At 40.0% G+C, this 18556-nt stretch overlaps 2 protein-coding genes across 7 annotated transcripts in view; one reads left to right on the forward strand and one right to left on the reverse strand.

Moving 5' to 3' along the window:
- si:dkey-11f4.7 (piezo-type mechanosensitive ion channel component 2) overlaps positions 1-18556 on the reverse strand; it is a 34185-nt gene that overhangs the window by 15409 nt on the left and 220 nt on the right. For 2 of the 3 annotated variants that reach the window (XR_003692954.1, XM_028582339.1), the window contains exons 2-24: positions 17875-18141; positions 16973-17081; positions 16655-16776; positions 15928-15987; positions 14968-15116; positions 14658-14822; positions 13509-13550; positions 13207-13239; positions 12342-12454; positions 11905-12080; positions 11457-11633; positions 11176-11340; positions 10575-10775; positions 10267-10471; positions 9304-9405; positions 9027-9192; positions 3962-4205; positions 3736-3832; positions 3091-3250; positions 1598-1687; positions 1304-1392; positions 377-442; positions 12-124 (exon numbers count right to left, since the gene is read on the reverse strand). Coding sequence is in view for 2 of the 3 variants with exons in the window: in XM_028582339.1 (XP_028438140.1) it covers positions 12-124; positions 377-442; positions 1304-1392; positions 1598-1687; positions 3091-3250; positions 3736-3832; positions 3962-4205; positions 9027-9192; positions 9304-9405; positions 10267-10471; positions 10575-10775; positions 11176-11340; positions 11457-11633; positions 11905-12080; positions 12342-12454; positions 13207-13239; positions 13509-13550; positions 14658-14822; positions 14968-15116; positions 15928-15987; positions 16655-16776; positions 16973-17081; positions 17875-18075 (3045 nt within the window). In the remaining variant the exon portion in view is untranslated. The remainder of the gene's footprint in view (positions 1-11; positions 125-376; positions 443-1303; positions 1393-1597; positions 1688-3090; positions 3251-3735; positions 3833-3961; positions 4206-9026; positions 9193-9303; positions 9406-10266; positions 10472-10574; positions 10776-11175; positions 11341-11456; positions 11634-11904; positions 12081-12341; positions 12455-13206; positions 13240-13508; positions 13551-14657; positions 14823-14967; positions 15117-15927; positions 15988-16654; positions 16777-16972; positions 17082-17874; positions 18142-18556) is intronic. The other variant, XM_028582340.1, reaches the window with a different exon arrangement.
- The window catches only part of gnas (GNAS complex locus), a 48885-nt gene continuing 48214 nt past the window's right edge, over positions 17886-18556 (forward strand). For 3 of the 4 annotated variants that reach the window (XM_028582344.1, XM_028582343.1, XM_028582345.1), the window contains exon 1: positions 17886-18123. The gene's annotated coding sequence lies outside the window, so the exon portion shown is untranslated. Of the gene's footprint in view, positions 18128-18556 lie in introns of all 4 variants that reach the window. The other variant, XM_028582346.1, reaches the window with a different exon arrangement.

Genomic DNA, 18556 nt, shown 5'->3' on the forward strand with positions numbered 1-18556 from the left:
CTGGCTCTCACTTGGAAAGCAGATTTCTTCTTCGGTGGTGGTTCCTCTTCTTTCTTCTCTGGAACTTCCTCCTCTTCCTCCTCGCTGTCACTCTCAAACAGGTGGTAGCCACAGTTGTTTTCCACTGCATAAAACAGAGCAGTGTAACAAATGAATCACTATGCATACTGTTGAGCTTTTGAGCAAGCCATCTGATCCAAAGCTACTCCAGTACAGCAGCTCAGTGGCTGTATTTACTGTTTTCTTACATAACCTGGGATACAAAACGTCTCTCTGCCAAGATTCAAGGAGATGGAACGTTAGGAAACAGCAGAGCATTCTTCCTTCACTCCGAAAGCACCGAGCAGTGTTTTGGTTGTGTGATGTTGCTGCTCACCTCCTGGCTGAGACACCCAAGGCTTCCACCATTTTCCAGCATCTCTCTTTGCCTTCTCATCATCACCTGGAAAACACAGATCAAACAGTTTAGACCTTGCAGGTATTTGCTGATTGTCTCCCTTTTAACGATAAAGATTGAAGAGTTTCATAAAGTAAACACTTTTACACGAATAGATCTCAGTGATGAAGTGCATCATAAAACATCATGTTTACACAAAATTATCTTTCATCATAAAAACAAACTATGTGTCTCAAACTTTCAAAAGGATTAGAGCAGAGATCTTCAACAGGGGGCCCTAACTCCTCAGAGTTACTGGGGCGCCAAATTATTGAAAAGTCTTAACATGGATCCAACATATTATTAGCAAATATAATTCCGCTTATTTGTGAAAAAAAGATACATTGATGATAGGCGTACTGGCCTATAGGTAAGGTAGTCACTGAGAAAGCCATCCACAGATACAGTTAATTCTAAGGATTCACTATCACATGTATGTTTAACATTAAAACATGATTTATAAAAGCATGTCAAAATTAATATTTTAATAGCTTAGTACTCTATGGCCAAAAAAGGTATGTAGGTATGTATAAAGGCTTTAGGGCCCCCTACACATTATTGCAGGCCCAGTTTAATATATAACTTAATTTTATACAATATTTGTAATAGGGGGTCCCTGCTTTGCCTCTCTCTTGAATACCCCTGGATTAGAGCTTTAATAAGAGATCTACATTTTCTCATTACTCCTGTCACAAAAGAGAACCTTATAAAAAAATGTTTATCTATTTTTGGTAAGTAGACGTGAAATAAAACAGACTTTGTACTAAAAATATTTTTCATGGATGGTGCCTATGAAATTGTAAATGTGTGCTTATGCTTTGCTGGTTTATTAACAGTAGAAACAGAAAATAGATTAACTTGTGTTACCCAGTGTCACCTGCTCTGGATCAGCAGGAAGCGCTGGTTTATCTGCTGCTGCAGGCCCACTCTTCTGTTTAGATTTGATCTTCTCCATCCTACAGGAAGAGGGTGGAAAGGAAAGTTAGTTGCTCACCGTTTACTTTTTTTCCAGGGAGGATAAAATGGGAGATTGAAAGGGAAAATTCTGTTGGTCGTCATTAAAACTGTGTCAATGTATTCATACATTCGCAGTCGGAACAGCTGAGTTGAAATGTTGTAAATGTACTTTATGCTGACTCTACACTGGTTAACATGTCTTACTGTTTCTTCAGAGTCTCCACAGATTTCTTCTCTATCTCCAGTCTGGCTGCTACCTGCTTCTTCACTCTGGCCTCAAACAGCTCAGCGCCCCTTGGAGGTAGAGAGAGGTAGAGGAAAAGAGCACGACTTAAATTGTTGTGGGCACCAGGTCGTCATTTCATCACCGCTACATGTGATTATTTTTACTACTTTGTTTAGGGGTTAATGATCTCTTATTATAATTATTGTGACTGGACTATAATCCCCAAAGTAAGAGGAAGCTAGGGAGACCTAAATCCAACTGGAGGTGGTCCACGCTTGATGACGTGACCAAGATGGGGACCTCCTGGCAAGAAGTAAAGACCTTAGCGCAGAGGAGAGTGAGGTGGAGATCCATGGTGGACACCCTATGCTCCCAAGGGGGCCAAGAGGATTAAATGTATGAATTAGAGAGTGAGTTTCTTTCCTCGCTAAATGCGACACCAGATCCACAAACAAAATCATCTTCTGGTGTCAGCTACAGTCACTTTGCCGAAATGTTACAATTATTTTACAGGTTTAACTTTTCAGAATAGTTTCCTAATTTAAAGTAACATTGTTAATTATTTATTTCCAACTAATTGCAAGCATAACATTGAGAGTCTTTAAGTGAGTTTACAGCAAGTCAGCTGACAACGTGCCAAAATGTGTGCAGAATAAAGTTTCCAATAGGGCTGGGCAATATATCGATTTTATATTGATATCGTGATATGAGACTAGATAGCGTCTTAGATTTTGGATATCGTAATATCGTAAATGGCTTAAGTGTTGTCTTTTCCTGGTTTTAAAGGCTGCATTACAGTAAAGTGATGTCATTTTCTAGCTCTTCTATTATTTTTACCTTTACCCACTTCATCAGTCATTATACCTACATTACTGAAGATTATTTATCTAAAATCTCATTGTGAAGATATTTTGTCAAAGCACCAATTGTCAACCCTATAATATCGCCACAATATCAATATTGAGGTATTAGGACAAGAATATCGCGATATCTGATTTTCTCCATATCGCCCAGCCCTAGTTTCCATTAATAAATTCATAAAGAATGAATATTTACTTGGGTTTAAATGAAGCTCTCTGTTTAGGAAATTACAATTTTCCTTATAATTAGAACCAAATTCTTCTTACCAGGAAACATCTTTGAAATGATTGAAATTATCAATAATTACCCATAAAATAGAGCGCTACAAAAATGTCCCCTCAACAGCTGTGAGTGAGTGCTGCTTCATCCAAAGCAAGTTGGACTCTTTTGCCTATCACGTCCTTTTGGTTTCCCTTTATAAACTGAATGCAGACATGTTAGGTGGGGTTTAATTTATAAAACAAAATTTCAAGTTTCAATTTTCAAACATTTACCCCCCGTTGTCATTTGTGCCCCCTCACCCTAATTGTAAAGTTCACTTGCTGCTGCTTTGTGTATGTAGTGTAAGTATGTTGGGGACCTAAACAGGAGGTCTGTGTGAAGTACAGACCTGGAGGCCAATATCTTAGAAGACTTAAGGTCAGACACCACGTAGAGGAAGTAGTAGCTGAGGAAGACCCTCCTCTGTGCCAGGAGTACAGTGAAACAGATCGCATCCCAGACGATGCCCGCCTCACCCTCTGGCAGCTCGCACTCATCGTCAGGAGCAGCTGCATGATGGAAGAAATATTTATTTGTTTTTTTACTTTTATTGCCTTTATTTAACAGGCAGATTAAAATAGGAAAGTGGGAGAGAGAGGGGGGGGGGATGACATGCAGCAAAGGGCCACGGGTCAGAATTGAACTCATTGCCACTGTGGTAAAGACTGAGCCTTTGTACATGGGCCGCACGCTCTACCAGGGCGCCAGAAGAAATATTTTAACAAAATTATCAAGGGGCATCAAACGGTGCTGAATAACGTCTCAGTTCCCTGTTTTCTTTATCCTCTACAGACTATAACTCTGACTTTTGTGACATGAACTCAAGTTTATTTTTAATATTAATATCAACCAAATGTCATAAGAAAAGATAAAGATGCACCTTCATTGATCCCCAGCGGGGAAATTTGGTTGTTCATGACCTGTATACTTTACAAACACAAGAATGTACTAAGATTTAAGATATCCTTTATCATCATCTGTTACAGACACTTACGGACGTCGTAGCCTTTGATGGTGCAGAACATGCTGAAAGCCTGAATTAACCAGCAGCAGTTCTTCAACAGGCTGTCCAGGTAGGCACAAGAACCGAGCTGGTCACAAAAAAAGCACAGGAATGGCAAAAAGAGGCTATAATTGACAGGATAGAGTCTGCTTAAAAGCAAAAGAATTCAGTGACGCGTGTCTTAACTACTGCACTCGCTTGCAGCGCGGTAACTCACAGACAGCAGGTTCTTCATGGCGATCACAAAGCAGGTGTAACCGATGAGCCAGTCCCACAGTCGCAGGATATATCTGACAGGCTGCATCAGCACGCTGCCTCCAAACAACATGAAGTAGAAACAAGCCACCAGGTAGCCCAGACAGAAGATGTTGATCCGTGTGGTGCCGGTGATGAAGATGAGGCACAGCACAAGCCAGAAGAAATAGCTGAAAACAAACACCTTCACCATGTCGAGGTAGCACCTGAGGACCAGACAGAGAGGGACACTGAGAAAGAGAAGCATAAAAAAAAATGCTGCCAGAACACATAAAAACAGACAAAGAGATCTTTCTTGGATAACTGTGAAAAATATATGACAGTACCTCTAAAAAGGTACTAAAAAAACCTTACATATCGTATAAAATTGCTTTCTTGCCAAGCTAGCTGTTTCCCTTTGTTTTCAGTCTTTATGCTAAGCTAAGCTTACTGTCTCCTGGTTGTAGTTTCATATTCAGCGTACAGAGACAAGAGTGGTATCAATCTTCGGTAACACTTTACTTGAAGGTATCTACATAAGAGTGACATGACACTGTCATGACACATGAACCCTAACCCTAACTCTAACCCTAACCCTAACTATAACTTGTCATGACAAAAACTGAATGACACAGAAGCGTTATGTCATAAACGTTTATGACTTGTTAATAATGTTTATGACACGTTCATGACAGTGTCATGTCACTCTTAGAGTAAAGTGTAACCCAATCTTCTCATCAAACTCTCGGCAAGAAAGCAATCAAGGGTATTTCCAACACTTGTGTTAATAAATGTTTGTTGTTTTATATTTGTTGCATGCTATAAATACATCTCATGCTTATTTTTGTTGTTGATTAATCTATAGATTCTTCTTAATTAATTGATTATTTAAAAGGCCAACTCAAGTCTGACTCAAACACCAACTCCCTCACCCAATGAAACAACACAGCTTCTTTGCATTGTCTGTGAATCTGGTGAAGGCTAGTGGCAGAAAGTGAAATAAAGCCTATAAACAAAATGGGAGACATCTATGAGTGCTTATTCAGCAATTTCAGTTTACCAGAACAGCTTTTATGAGTTTGAACACACACATAAATGAATGATCTGACTCGACCCCTTAGTGCTCCTTAAACGACCACAAACCAGTGAGATGGACTCACAATATTCTCCACCTGCAGTTTAATTTACAGAGCAGGAAGAGATGTTTGAAGAGATTAAGTGCTGGAATATGGAATTCAGGCTACTTCCTGTTCTTATCTCAGGTCTATAAATGTAGTCTTTGAGGGTGAGTCACGTTCAGGGAGAGAAGAAAATAAATCGAACATCAATAACATTACTTGTATGTTTGATGATATAGAAAGATGTGAAAAATTTGAATCGAAGTTTAGACCAAGACAAGTCTGAGATATAATCGAAATGGAACCAAGACTCTACTCCTGGTTTAAAAAAATACTTAAGCTATAAAGTACTTTTTTACACGAAAGAGGTTTAGATGCCTGTAAAAATAGCAGGACAGTTGCGTACTATCTGGTAAAGTCAGTTGAACATATGTTGGGGACCAAGAGTCTGGTTAAACCTGATTTTAACCAAAAGGCCTCAAATTAAACTGACCTCTGGATACAGGACACACATGTGCTCAGAGACAAAGGAATCTTGGCCTGCATGTAAACCCCAAAGCCGGGGTAATTCACACCTCTATGCAAAAGTGCCAGCCAGAAGGGAAACGCCTCACAACTGGCAGGAAGTCAAAGAACTACAAGATTGTAGTCTTCACCCTTTCAAGAGTTTCGAGTCTTCCTATTGGTTCAGCGGGACCATAAACACAGCAGGGGGTCTTAACCTATAAAAAGCCTGATCCTAGGAAAATCCTCGTCTTCCATTGCAACTCTGTTGCTGAGGGGAGCGCATAGCGCTGTGCTGAACTTCCATTTTCTGGAGAAAGTGGATTTTATTTCGGTGGATCCTTGAAAACGTACCAGTGTTTTCATATCTGCAGGAGAAGGACAAACAACGTTTTCTTCTCAAAGTCGACTAAACTTCCCCCTTTCTGCCTTTTTGGAGGAAGTTTCTCCGTGGCTGCTGACGAGCGCCAAGGGATTCGTTCTGTTTCATTTCTGTGGAAATCTATGGACAGAAACAAACTGACTGAACACACCGTAAGGAGGCTTAGGTCTGGGCAGAGATAAGTAGTGTGTTTATTAATGAGCAAAGGGTTCGCTACCACTTGTTGCCATTAAGGTGATCTGATTTAATCATGTACTGGTCCATATGTGATTATTAATCTGTTCTGTGAATGTATCAATAGATTACGATACCGTTGATTAGGTTGTGTTAAGTAGTTGGGTATAACTGTAATCGCTACCTGCTAAGTCACTCCTTTCATGGAGTTGTAGTTACTGTCTGCAATAGAATCGCGAAATCAGCTGTTAGCCACTGGAGTGGTTATAGTGACGTTTCCCTCAGTAAGTCAAAAGTCTCAGTCTGTCCTAACTACACGTGTGGTCCAGAACTGAGTAGCTGAGGGGTCGGGTCATTATCAATAACTAAGATCAGAGTGTTTTTCCCTTCTTTACCCTGTCTCCTTTTACTAATTATACACACACACACATACACCTACACGGACACAAGCTAGCTTGTAGCTCCCGAGCTAACGGTGCTAGCTTCACACGTGGAGTCGGCATCACCGTGTACAGAGCTAACACATGACCTAGCATACTAGGCTAAGCGTGCGCGTTGCCTAGCAACCCCCTCTCGGCTTCTTCAGCCCCCTCTCCGTGCACCCAGCACCACTACCGCCCTTTTGAGGCTAAATAGTTTGTGCAGCACACAGGAGTAGCCATTTTTGGAGTTGTTTTTGTTAGAACTACACTTCGACACCGCCCCTCCATTTTCACTCACTCTCTCTCACACACACACACACATACACACCCACAGACGTGTCCGTCCATGCTGCTTTGTTTTTGCTTTGTTTTGGTTGTGATATTGTAAAAGATATATAAGTTTATTATCGAAGGATTATTGATTAGCTACTGATAATTGTGACGTTAATAAATCTTATTATACTTAATTAGCAGTTGCTTGTGATTATTTGTGTACCTGTTGTAATAATTGCTGTCGATCAGGTCCGTGCTTGGATTCACCCCTTCCTTTATTTCCTTTTTAAAGGATTACCACAGAAATGAGACTGTTCTATAGTTTGATTATTGGTCCCTGACTTGCAGGGTGGTGCCCCGTTTTGATTGTTTGTCGATTTGATAAAGTTATTAATAACCATATTCATAACTTTATTAATATTGATAAAACATCTTTGATAATTTGCCAATGATCAAATCTGTACCCTACGAGAATCCTACACATATGAAGATCAGCCTACCTGTTACAAACAGGCTTTGGGAGTGAACGACACGGTAACATGCTGCAGATCCGGTGTTTTTAGCTGAGGTAGACAGTGAATAATCGGTTAAAACAGAGCGATGATGCTGTTTTGCCCTCATTGTTTAATGTGAAGTTAGCTGGAGGCAAGGGTGTAGGTTTTGGGGGGGACACATAACTCCCCCACAAAAATTTTAGCATCAGATACTTAATTTCCTGAATTCTGGGGAATTTTTATACAACAATTTGTGTAGCACAAGCAGTTTTCCGCAGATCATTTATAGACATTTCCGACTGCACTTGAATGCAGCTTCATTTCAAAGACAAAGAGAGGAAGAAAAGAGTTGTGCGCTACAAGGTAAAAATGTTATGTTCCACTATAGGGGGGTCTGAAGTCGTTGGGAAACATATTTACAGGTAAGAAGGATATATACATGTTTTGAGCCCCCTTAACAGTTATTTTTGACCTCTTTGGGGTCTTTGCATCCCCCACGAAATCTACGCCTATGGCTGGAGGGAATATAGGCCCAATGTGTTTTATTTTAAAGCTTATTTTTTTTGGACAGGACAGCTGAAGAGATGAAAGGGGAGAGAGAGGGGGAATGACATGCAGCAAAGGGTCACAAGTTGGAGTCAAACCCAAGGCCGCTGTGTCGAGGAGTAAACCTCTATATATGGGCGCGCGCTCTACCAGGTGAGCTACCCAGGCGCCCAGCCCCAATGTGTTTTACGTGGTCAGACTCTCTTTCTATACAGTTTATGGTTGGACTCTGTTAAACAAATAGCCTTTTAAATGCTTGTCAGCAACCGGTCATTTGGCCTTGTGTGCTCTGATTAATTTGGCATGCAGTTAACACACCTGTCATACTTTTGTTTTAAACCCAACTCCTGGCTGTTTTGGAAGAAGGAAATAACGACAGTAACAGGTGAACTAGCTTTAAAAGTGAGTTGTCTTTAAGTGCTGTGAATAGAGACTTTAAAGTAGTAAAAGACTCTAATTTAAAGGTCCCATGACATGGTGCTCTTTGGATGCTTTTATATAGACCTTAGTGGTCCCCTAATACTGTATCTGAAGTCTCTTTCCTGAAATTCAGCTTTGGTGCAGAACTACAGCCACTAGAGCCAGTCGTCCCACAATGAGCTTTCCTTAGGATGTGCCATTTCTGTGTCTATAGCTATTGAGGAGGAGAGAGGGGGGGGCAAGGTGGAGGGTGGGGGTGTGGCCTTGACCAACTGCCACTTTTCTCGTTTGAAAGCCATGATGTCTCTCTCCCATGGGTTGGCCAAATTCTCTGGGCGGGCAAAGCAGAGAAAGGGGAGTTAACCTTGCTTGTTATGACCTCATAACAAGCAGATTCCAAAACGGCTCATCTGAGCTTTCATTTTCTCAAAGGCAGAGCAGGATACCCAGGGCTCGGTTTACACCTATCGCCCTTTCTAGCCACTGGGGGACCATAGACAGGCTGGGGGAACTCATATTAATGTTAAAAAACCTCATAAAGTGAAATTTTCATGTCATGGGACCTTTAAATGTTACATTTGTACATTTAGAACCGATTAAAAAATGTGCAATTAATTTGGACTATGGACAAATCATGCAATTAATCGCAATTAAATATTTTAATCGAATCGAATGCCCTAGAAAAAAAAATATATAAAAACGATGTGTTTTTGACCTGCAGTGAAGGAAGTTATTGACAGGTATGAACTGGTTGAAGGAACAAGGATCCAGACTACGGCTGATCTCAACGTTGTCTCCGGCCAGCAGTCGCACCGCCGCCCGGTTCTCCTCCTCAAACACCTGCCACTGCAGAGACGAGCAGAGCAACAGGAGGTGGTCATCTGCAGAACACAGGAGAGAGAGGAGGGACTCAAAACCGGACGTGAGGAATTACAGAGGAGGAAAAGGTTCAAAGTCAGGAGAGAAAAGAAAGAGAGTAGAGCTAAACTCACAGAATATGAATGAAGGATTGGGTCTCATGGCAAAGTCAGGCAGGTAAAACCACTTAATAACATTAGAGGTCAAAGGTTGAACTGCGGTTCTCCAGGGGTAATCTGATGAGGAAATAGAGTAAAGTGGAATAGCATACAATGAGACTTAAATGCAGGACTTTTGCAAGCAGTGACATTTAATCATTTTAACATTTCTGTTAATAATTTTGATAATTGATTGATTGTTTCATTAATTTTTCTGAGCAAAAGCAGCAAACATTTGCTGGTTCCAGCTTCTCAAATGTGAGAGTTTGATGCTTTTCTTAGTCATATACAGTATTGTAGTACTGTAAACTGAATATTCTTGGGTTTCGGACTGATGATTGAATAAAAGAATCAATTTGAAGATTTTAACTTGGATCCTAATTATGAGATCTTTCACTATTTCTATGTATTCTGAAATTTCATATACCAAACAATGAATTATTTTTCTCTGTTTTCTATTATTATAAACTTAATATATTTTGTTTTTTGCACCGTTGGTCGGATAAAAGAAAATTGATATTATTTTACTGACTAAGCCATTGATCAAGAGAGAGATTAATCAATGAGATATTTCATTCATGCTATGTGTTCTTTGCTGTGATGCTTTGAACAGTTGTTTTTATTGAGCTCTTGTTTATCAATCAGTGTGGATGGTACTAAAGCTTTTTTTTTCGTTTGATTTTCTGTTTGAGTTACACTTTTCGTGTCACTCATTTCTTTATCACTGCTCATGCCATCCAGTCCCTCCAGTTTTTTTAAAGCAAACTGCTGTTGCTTTATTTTTAAATGCATTATTTTCTGCATGCTAGTGGCCATTACACACACCAGGTGTTTAAAACAGCAAATGTTAAAGTTTTTAGGAACTAGATATAAATTATATATAATAATATCAATAGTTTATTTCTACAAAAATCCCAGAGTTATTCAAAAAGCCCATACCAACACAGACAGCGGGAGGGATGCCAATGCAAAGCAGGTACTGCAGCACCATGAGCCCGGCAGTAAAGCAGCAGTATTTAGGCCACACCTCCCCGATGGCCTTCCTGCGTCGCCGTGACAGAACAGCCAATAAGGCGCAAGAATGGAGCAGGGCATAGAAATCCATCCTTTGACCAATCACGTTGACCGCCACGATTAAACTGATCTAAGAAGAAGTGTTGAGAAAATGTTAAGAAGTCAGTGTCGGGTTCGTTAAACAGTTCAGATACACACAGACACACACACACAACTCAGCCCCTAAAAAGTACCTCCAGTCCAAATTTGTAGAAGCAGAAGTTGACAAAGTACTTGATGCAGGGCAGGATGCCGTAATCCAGGTGCTGCCTTGTGATGCCCTGGAAGATGATGCTGAAGGGCGGGGCATTCAAATCGTTATGGAGACGGAAGTAGAGCTGGTGCCGATGGACAGTCGCCTCGAACAACAGCAGCCCGAGCACCATCAGATGGTTCTACAACACAGAACACGCTTTTTAGAGAAAAGATGATCTGGGACACAATACAAAAGTGAAACTGTGGGATGATTGCCAGCGACTTCAAAAAACAATTAACGCTTGACATGTGTCTCTGGAGTTCAGTTGTACATATTCATATCGCTGAGGTTGTTTGGTCCTGGTGTTCTGTCTGCATCTTATTCACAAAAACAGCTTCACAACAGGGAGCTTACTTTCCCTTGTTACAAAAAGCTATTATAAGAGTGATTTTCACTTTATTAGACAGTCACAGTGGATAGACAGAAAGGGGGGGGTCGCCACCATGCAAAAGCAGCTTTGTATAATGGTTGTGATTTAAAAGAAAATTCAAAGATAGAAAGTTTTAAGTTTTAAGACTCTGGCAGGTGTGTCTCCGTACCCTGAGGCAGGGGAGGATCCTGCCCTCACATTTACGCAGCGCTCCACACCAGTAGACGGGGTCCACAGGCTCAATGTAGAGAATAGACCTCCTGAGCAGCTCCACCATGTTCCCCCTCAGCTCTCCTCCATCATCTAGGCCCGAGCTGTTGGACGGCACCAGGCCCTGAGATACAAACAACGTTAAAGCCCAATGACAGGTGATCAAGCTTTGCAGCTGTCAGAGCAGATTATATACGGTTTAGGTCACTGTTGCAAACACACACAGTTTTGGATACTCACAGCTGTGCAGTTTGAGGAGTAATCGAGGGGTTTGATGACTTTGAGCTGGTAAAACATCTTGCACACCACCATGACACAGGCCCACACAGCAGAGATGCTGGATGCCGCAGGTCGTAACCGTGGGAACGGGAGTGCAAACACCCACAGAACCAGGAAGAGCAAGTTCATTAAAGAAACCTGTGAAAAATCACATTGTTTTACTTTTTTTCCTGAAAGTCGTGAGTAAGCACTGAACACCACATTTAACCTGTGACACTTTCCACAGAATATGTCAACAGAGCTACTTTAGGCTGAAAAGTCTGTCTTTTATTGATTGATGTATATAAGATAAAGAGAAATAAACTAATTTTATAACTATTAAACCAGCACTGAGTAAACCAATATCAGAGGATTTGTCTTTGACAATTTGTATGCACGCACGCATGCACGCATGGATCAAACATCCCACCTCTTGCAGTGACACCCAGATGATGCCGGTGGACACGATTTTGAGGCTGTGGAGCTCCAGCAGCCTCCAGCTCTGCACCTGGAGCCTGTGGAGTCCTGAAAGAGCCTGAATGAGCAGCAGGCTTGCCCGGTCCACAATCACAACCCACTTGTCCTCACGACTGCTGGGGACAGTTTCTGGGAGGAAGAGAAGGAAGCAAGGGTAGAGAAGGACATCAGACATAATATGAACATCATCTCTCATACGGCTCAGACAACAAGACAATCGTGTATGATACATTGCGATATCTGTGTAACTGAAGAAAAAACACAACACTCTATAAAATACATATTGTTGTAAGAGAGCCCATTGTTATGTAATGCCAGATCAATAATTTGTCCCGGTCCTAATTGACCAATACAAAAGAAGAGCCATATTTTTTCTTGAGCTATAGTTACCGTCCTCTGTTGTCTCCTCCCGCTCCATAGCTCCTTTCTCTGAGGAACTTTGTAGTCCGACGCTGTCCAGTGTCTCCTGACTTTTCCCATTTCCCATTTGCTCCTTCACAAGCCTGGAGGACAACAGAACATATCTTAAAGTGCTCATATTATGCTTTTTGGCTTTTCCCCTTTCCTTTATTGTTTTATATGTCTTTTTTGTGCATGTAATAGGTTTACAAAGTGAAAAAGCCCAAAGCCCACCCCAAAGGGACTTACCATCTCCAACAGAAAACACTGTTCACAAACTGCTCCAAACAGCTCTATTGTAGTCCAGCCTTTACTTCCGTGACAAACGTGCGTCACTTTGTAACACACGTTATAATGCTCGCCTAGCTGCTAGCGTGGCACGCCCTCATACTCTGCTTCCGATTAGCTAGCAGTGGTTACCTAGCTACTGCACATGTACGACTCCCAACAAAGATGGAACAGAAGTGTGATGCCTCACTCTGTAGCTAAAACAGAGAGCTCAACACACAGGGTGAAAAGAGGAGCTGCAGCAATGTGTAGTACAACACAAATATGTTTTTTTATACTTTTTTGAAAATAAAACCATGTAAACCTATTTTGATATAACCTCTAAATACAATTATGAACCTGAAAATGAGCATAATATGAGCACTTTAAATATTTACACAATTACTGCATCCTACTACTTACAAAGACTGAGTAGACATTATTATTATTTTTTTATACCTTACCCCAAAATACACAAAATAATTATGAATATGAATTAAATATGAAACACGTATAATACGGTAGTCTAGACACAATTGCTGATCCCTTAGACTAAACAACAAGAATCAAGAGTCGACAACAGCCTTACCTTTTCTGGAACTTTGCAATGTTTTCTTTAATGCTGGGAATTGAAGTAAAAAGAGAGCTGTGTTAACATTACAATACCGCCACGTCACTAATTACCTCAATCTTTAATTATTTTAACACAACTAAGCAGGACTTATTATTCTGCCTATACAATTCAATACATTTACACCAAATGTGGCCAGCTCACTGATGAAACAGTGATTATATCTACAAGCAATGAATCAACTGTGTGAGATAGAGTTAATTGCGATCTGAAACATGAATACAATAAAACATTTTTGGAGGAATAAATGCAGCTCTTACATCTCAGATATCACATTGACTGAACTCCTGAGCTCTTCTTCTCTGGGTGGAGAGAAGGATGGAATAGATAAATGAGACAAATGGAGATATTCAACATGTTTAGCAGTCGACCGTAACTTATATAACGTACATACAGACACAACAGTAAGTGCTTGTTTTATAATCCAAGAAAGAATTGCACTTCCTCAATGGTACTGGTTTATATGAAGCAGGCTCTGTAATTAATTTCTTTACTTCTACTGTTTAGCATATAATATAAGAAGAGTAAAAGTGCTTTCATATACATACACATTTTGCCACGTTAGCTGTTTTATAATGGTCAGATGTAAATAACTCAGATTAGTATTTGGTGGACACTTACTGTAATATAAGTTTTATGTTATATATATGTTATTTCTACTTGCCAGATATATTTAGTGATATCAATCAATTAGTCAATCACATGTTATGTGTAAATTCACCTATTAAACATGGTCTCAGTGCACTTTGCAATTAAAGGACCACAGAAATAATAGACAGCAACAAAACAATTGAACAATTTTAAAAATAGGTATTAATAAACAATACAAAAACAACAACAAAAGAGAATAAGTGAAAAAAGTTTGTTTGTGAAGGATGCAGAAAGGATGGTGTGTTATAGTTGGATATAGTATAATGAGTAGAGGTGGGTTTTCAAACTAGATCTAAAAATGTCAACCAAATGAGCTTCCTTAACATGTAGTGGGAGGCCATTCCAAAGATAAGGGGCACGGTAGGAGAATGCTCTACAACCAACAGATTATTTTGTTTGCTAGGGGAATGACCAGGAGACCAGTATCAAGAGAGTGGAGAGTGCGTGCCGGTGTATGTGGTGTAATAAACTCAGATAAATAAGGTGGTGCGAGTCCATGCAGGACCTTATATGTCGAAAGAAGAACCTTAAAGTCAGCTCTAGCTTGCACTGGCAGCCGGTGAAGAGAGGCCAGAAGGGATGTTATGTGATCATATTTTCTAGTTTTTGTCAGGATTCTGGCTGAAGTGTTCTAAGCAAGTTGAAGGCCTCTAGTGGCACAATTTGGAAGACCAAAAAAAAAAATCACAAAATGATAAGATACTGTCACATGACTTGAGTAGGACATTCCCTGCCTGCGCATATTCTTGCCATCTCACCTGGAAGCCTGTCTGACAGGTACGTTGTCGAGGTCAGTGAGAGTCAGAAAGTCTGAGTTGAAGTAGTGCAGCTGGAGGATACAAGCCAATAGGAACATAGCAGGAAGCAGGATACGTGCAAACAGCTCCACTGTGTCGTACCGTTCCAAACCCAGGTCACGAAGACTGAAAAGTAAGACAGGTGTAATGATATGATAACTTACCAGAAGCATCAAGTCTGCTGCCTGACAAAATTCAACATAAGACACAATGAATTTTCTTGCTTAATTCCCCAAAAGACTCACAAACTTGCACACGCACGGAAACTCACCCTTCCTCCGACATGCCCATGATCTGTCTAAACAGCCCAGACACACTTTTGAACTGGTACATATAGATGGCTATCAACACCACCATGGAGTAACCGACCACCACCGCCCAGAATGTCTTCAGGACCCGACGCCACACGTCATAACGGATCTGAGGGGAGAGAAACCAGATAGACCGATGCAGTAGCTTTTCTCTGTAACTACAGATCTTATTTTCACAGCTTATTCTACTGTTAAACTCATTGTTTTATAATTCCCCTGGTGCCAGTAATGAGAGAAAAAACACTGTAAAACACAGTTTGTCCTGAATGTTCTGCATCTTCCCAACAAGTTATATCTAAACTATACTGTATTTCTTTCATCACACTCCAGTATGTAAAAACACCGGGGTGTTGCTGATGTTGTCCAAACAGACAAATGGTCCTCCACAGCCATTAGGCCTTCCTGTAAGTGCCTACCGTGTTTCTAAAAGGTCAGCAGAAACATAAGGTGGGGGAGAAAAACTCAAAAACAGCAGCAAAAAAATTACTGTGTACGTGTCTATGAGTCATAATCAATACTTTTAACTGTAAAATAGTATCGACGAGCGACAGAGTCTATATGAGAGCCCGAGCGTTTTTATGCACAAACAACAGCTCCATGATACACTGATGATAATTTATGTTCAACCCATTTCAGTGTAAGATGAACCTGAAGCTATAGTGGCTTTAAATTTTATGCAATAACTTCTGAACTTTAAAAGCAGGGCTCCTCTCCACTTATTGAGCCCTGCAATCTCAATAGCAAATGTCCACCTACTCAGAGAATAAATGTATACATAATAGCCAATTTTCACACAGAGGTGTATCGTACATGTAGAGTACTTATTATATGAGACGCAGCGTGTAAAAAGCTGAAAAGCTCAAAAGGCAGACAAACTAAATATTTGCTAGTTTAACAGACAGATGACTAAAATTACTTACCTGGTAGAGGACAACACAGAAGAGGAAGAGGACTATGTAAAGGATCTTGTAGACAACCACCTAAGCAAATGAAACATGATTAGGTACATTTAAATCAGTTATTTGCTTGAAATCTACCGAATGTTACAGGGACCTCTGGACCCAAAAAGTCCTGAGAGACTGCATGCAGATATTATTTATTTTTTGTAAATGCACACATTTTTGTAATTAACTTTATATTAGTGGTTCCCACATACATACAGTATATTGTGCATATACATTATTTACAAATTAAAAAAAAACGTTGTCCCAAGAATTTTTTTCCAACTATACAATCATGTAGACTATCTCAGTTACTGTACATGTAAAAGTTTTGTGATGAATTATTAACCTAAAATACAGAAGATTATAGAGTGCAGTTTTCTCTAGTGTTTGACAGAGCAAATGCACATTGTATGAAACGGAATGGTGACTGATTGCATTACAGGAACTTTACATAATCACTGTGGGAAATTGGGTAGCAGAGATTTAAAATGGTGGCAATAATGGGGAAAGATTATTAAACAAATAACTACATGTTTGGCCTGAAGCCCTTAGCAGGATAATTCATGCATGCAGCTTATAATGCCATTACTATTGCAGTGACATTCACAGTAGTTTCTTGACTTCATATCAAGCCCTCAGAGCGTGTTTTGAAACGTTTATTAGACATGTCATGAAGATGACTTCTTTGTTTGTTAATAGATACCTTTCCAGAGAAGCTAATCACAAAGAACATGGAGCAGCAAAAGAGGATCCAGTATTTCACCAGCGTCCCTTTCACTCCTGATATGAGCATCGCTGCAAGAGGTGATGGTGGACTTTCCTCTGCTAATATGAAGGAAACCAAGAAAAGAAGAACGAGGAGGAGAAGGCCGAGGAGAGACAGGGAGGAATTCATTGATGAAGAAAAAAGTAGAATAGGATGTGAAGATGAGAAGGGATACATTTATTTTACTTTAAACTAAATGCTATTCTCTAACACAGTAGCTGTAATCTTTGTAAAAGCAATTTGAAAAGAAATTACGTGGCACGACTTTGACTTCATCGAGAGATTCCTCCTTTAACCTCTGCTCCTCCTCTCTCTCCTTTAGCTGCTGACGAAACATCAACCAAAAGTTGAAGCTGTAGAAGACCTGCACACAGAGTGTATTATGAGTACAAAGCATAAAGTGTACATACATTTTTACAATTTGCTATAGTAAACATAGTTAGGTGTGTAAGTTACCAGACTCTGGTAACTCTGGGTGCGGTTGAAAAAATCTTCTTTGATAAGGAGTAAGGTTTAAACGGAATTAATTGATCTGAAAGTGTTTTATTGGCAGTCATGTTAAGAATTGGTCAATTTCTGTAAATGCTAAGCACTGTCCCATCTGCTTTAAAGACCCTGAAAGCCCATTTTCTTAATCATCTTCTTACTATAAACGATGGGATCCTACATGTACACACTATCTGATCTAATTTGAACAATCCTGGTTTATTCCACATGGGATACTTCTGTGTTTCTGTATTCTTCCTGTTTTTGTCACTGGTCCAGTATGTGTGGTATTTCCATGCACCAATCTAAATTTAACAATACAGAAATATAAATCATAATCTGATGACAATTGCTGGTATGCTCATGCTGCCAGAAAAATGCAACTTTTGATCAAATCAAAACACTGCTACAGTAAGATTGGCCATATGTTAAACAACTAGTAATTTATAACTAAAAAATTTTTTATAATTTTAAAAATGTGCTGTTTATTTAATGTGATAACATGCTTTCTTTATGTGCTTTTAACATGAGCTTTATCTGTGGAAAGAGCATGAAGACTCTTTAATAAATAGGTGTAGTGAGATTGAGTTAGAGAGTACTTTTGTTGACCTCATACCGTTTTAAATTAATGTCAACAAAAAGTGTTTTCATGTCCTCTTACTACGCCTCACCTTTGCTCCCAGGTGAACACAGGGCGCAGGGTGATAACCGTTCAGGTCGAAGTCCATTATGACAGCCGGGGGGAGACCAGGGTACAGCTCGGCCCGGCTCAGACGCAGCCCGCTCAGGAAGCCCAGCACCAGCAGGACGGTGCCGTAGACAGCCAGGAACGGGGCGGACATCATGGCGTAGCGGCGCCGGTCTCGCATCATCCAAATTACACAGGACCACACCAGCAGGGCGAAAGTCAGCCAGTTGTTGTAGGTGATACTCCACACCTAATATCACATATTTTAGATATGGGGACATTGTTGCGGCCAAACAGCTATTCATGTCTTTTTTTTTTTTTTTTTTTGCACTTTTATTGCATTTTCTGCCAACGAGTTTAGGGGTTCAAAGTTACTAGCTAGCTAAGCTAATGTTAGCTAATTTAATAATGTTCTTGCTAAGCACAATATTTTAACGTTAAGGGCGACTTCTGCGTTGTTTTCCAGCTATTTATTGGATTTATGTTTAGATATTGTCAGCTGGTTAGCTAAACTAGCAAAGAAGTTGTAAAAAAAAAAAAAAAAAAAAAAGACATTATTTTAAATCCACTCAATTAGCTAAGCCTGCTGATGCTACCAGAGTGTGCTGTCGCTGTAATAATTAAAATTAGCTTAGCCTGCTAACAAGTTAACCTAGCTTAGCTAA

The sequence above is a fragment of the Perca flavescens genome, chromosome 7 (assembly GCF_004354835.1).
Source record: "Perca flavescens isolate YP-PL-M2 chromosome 7, PFLA_1.0, whole genome shotgun sequence".
NCBI lineage: Eukaryota > Metazoa > Chordata > Actinopteri > Perciformes > Percidae > Perca > Perca flavescens.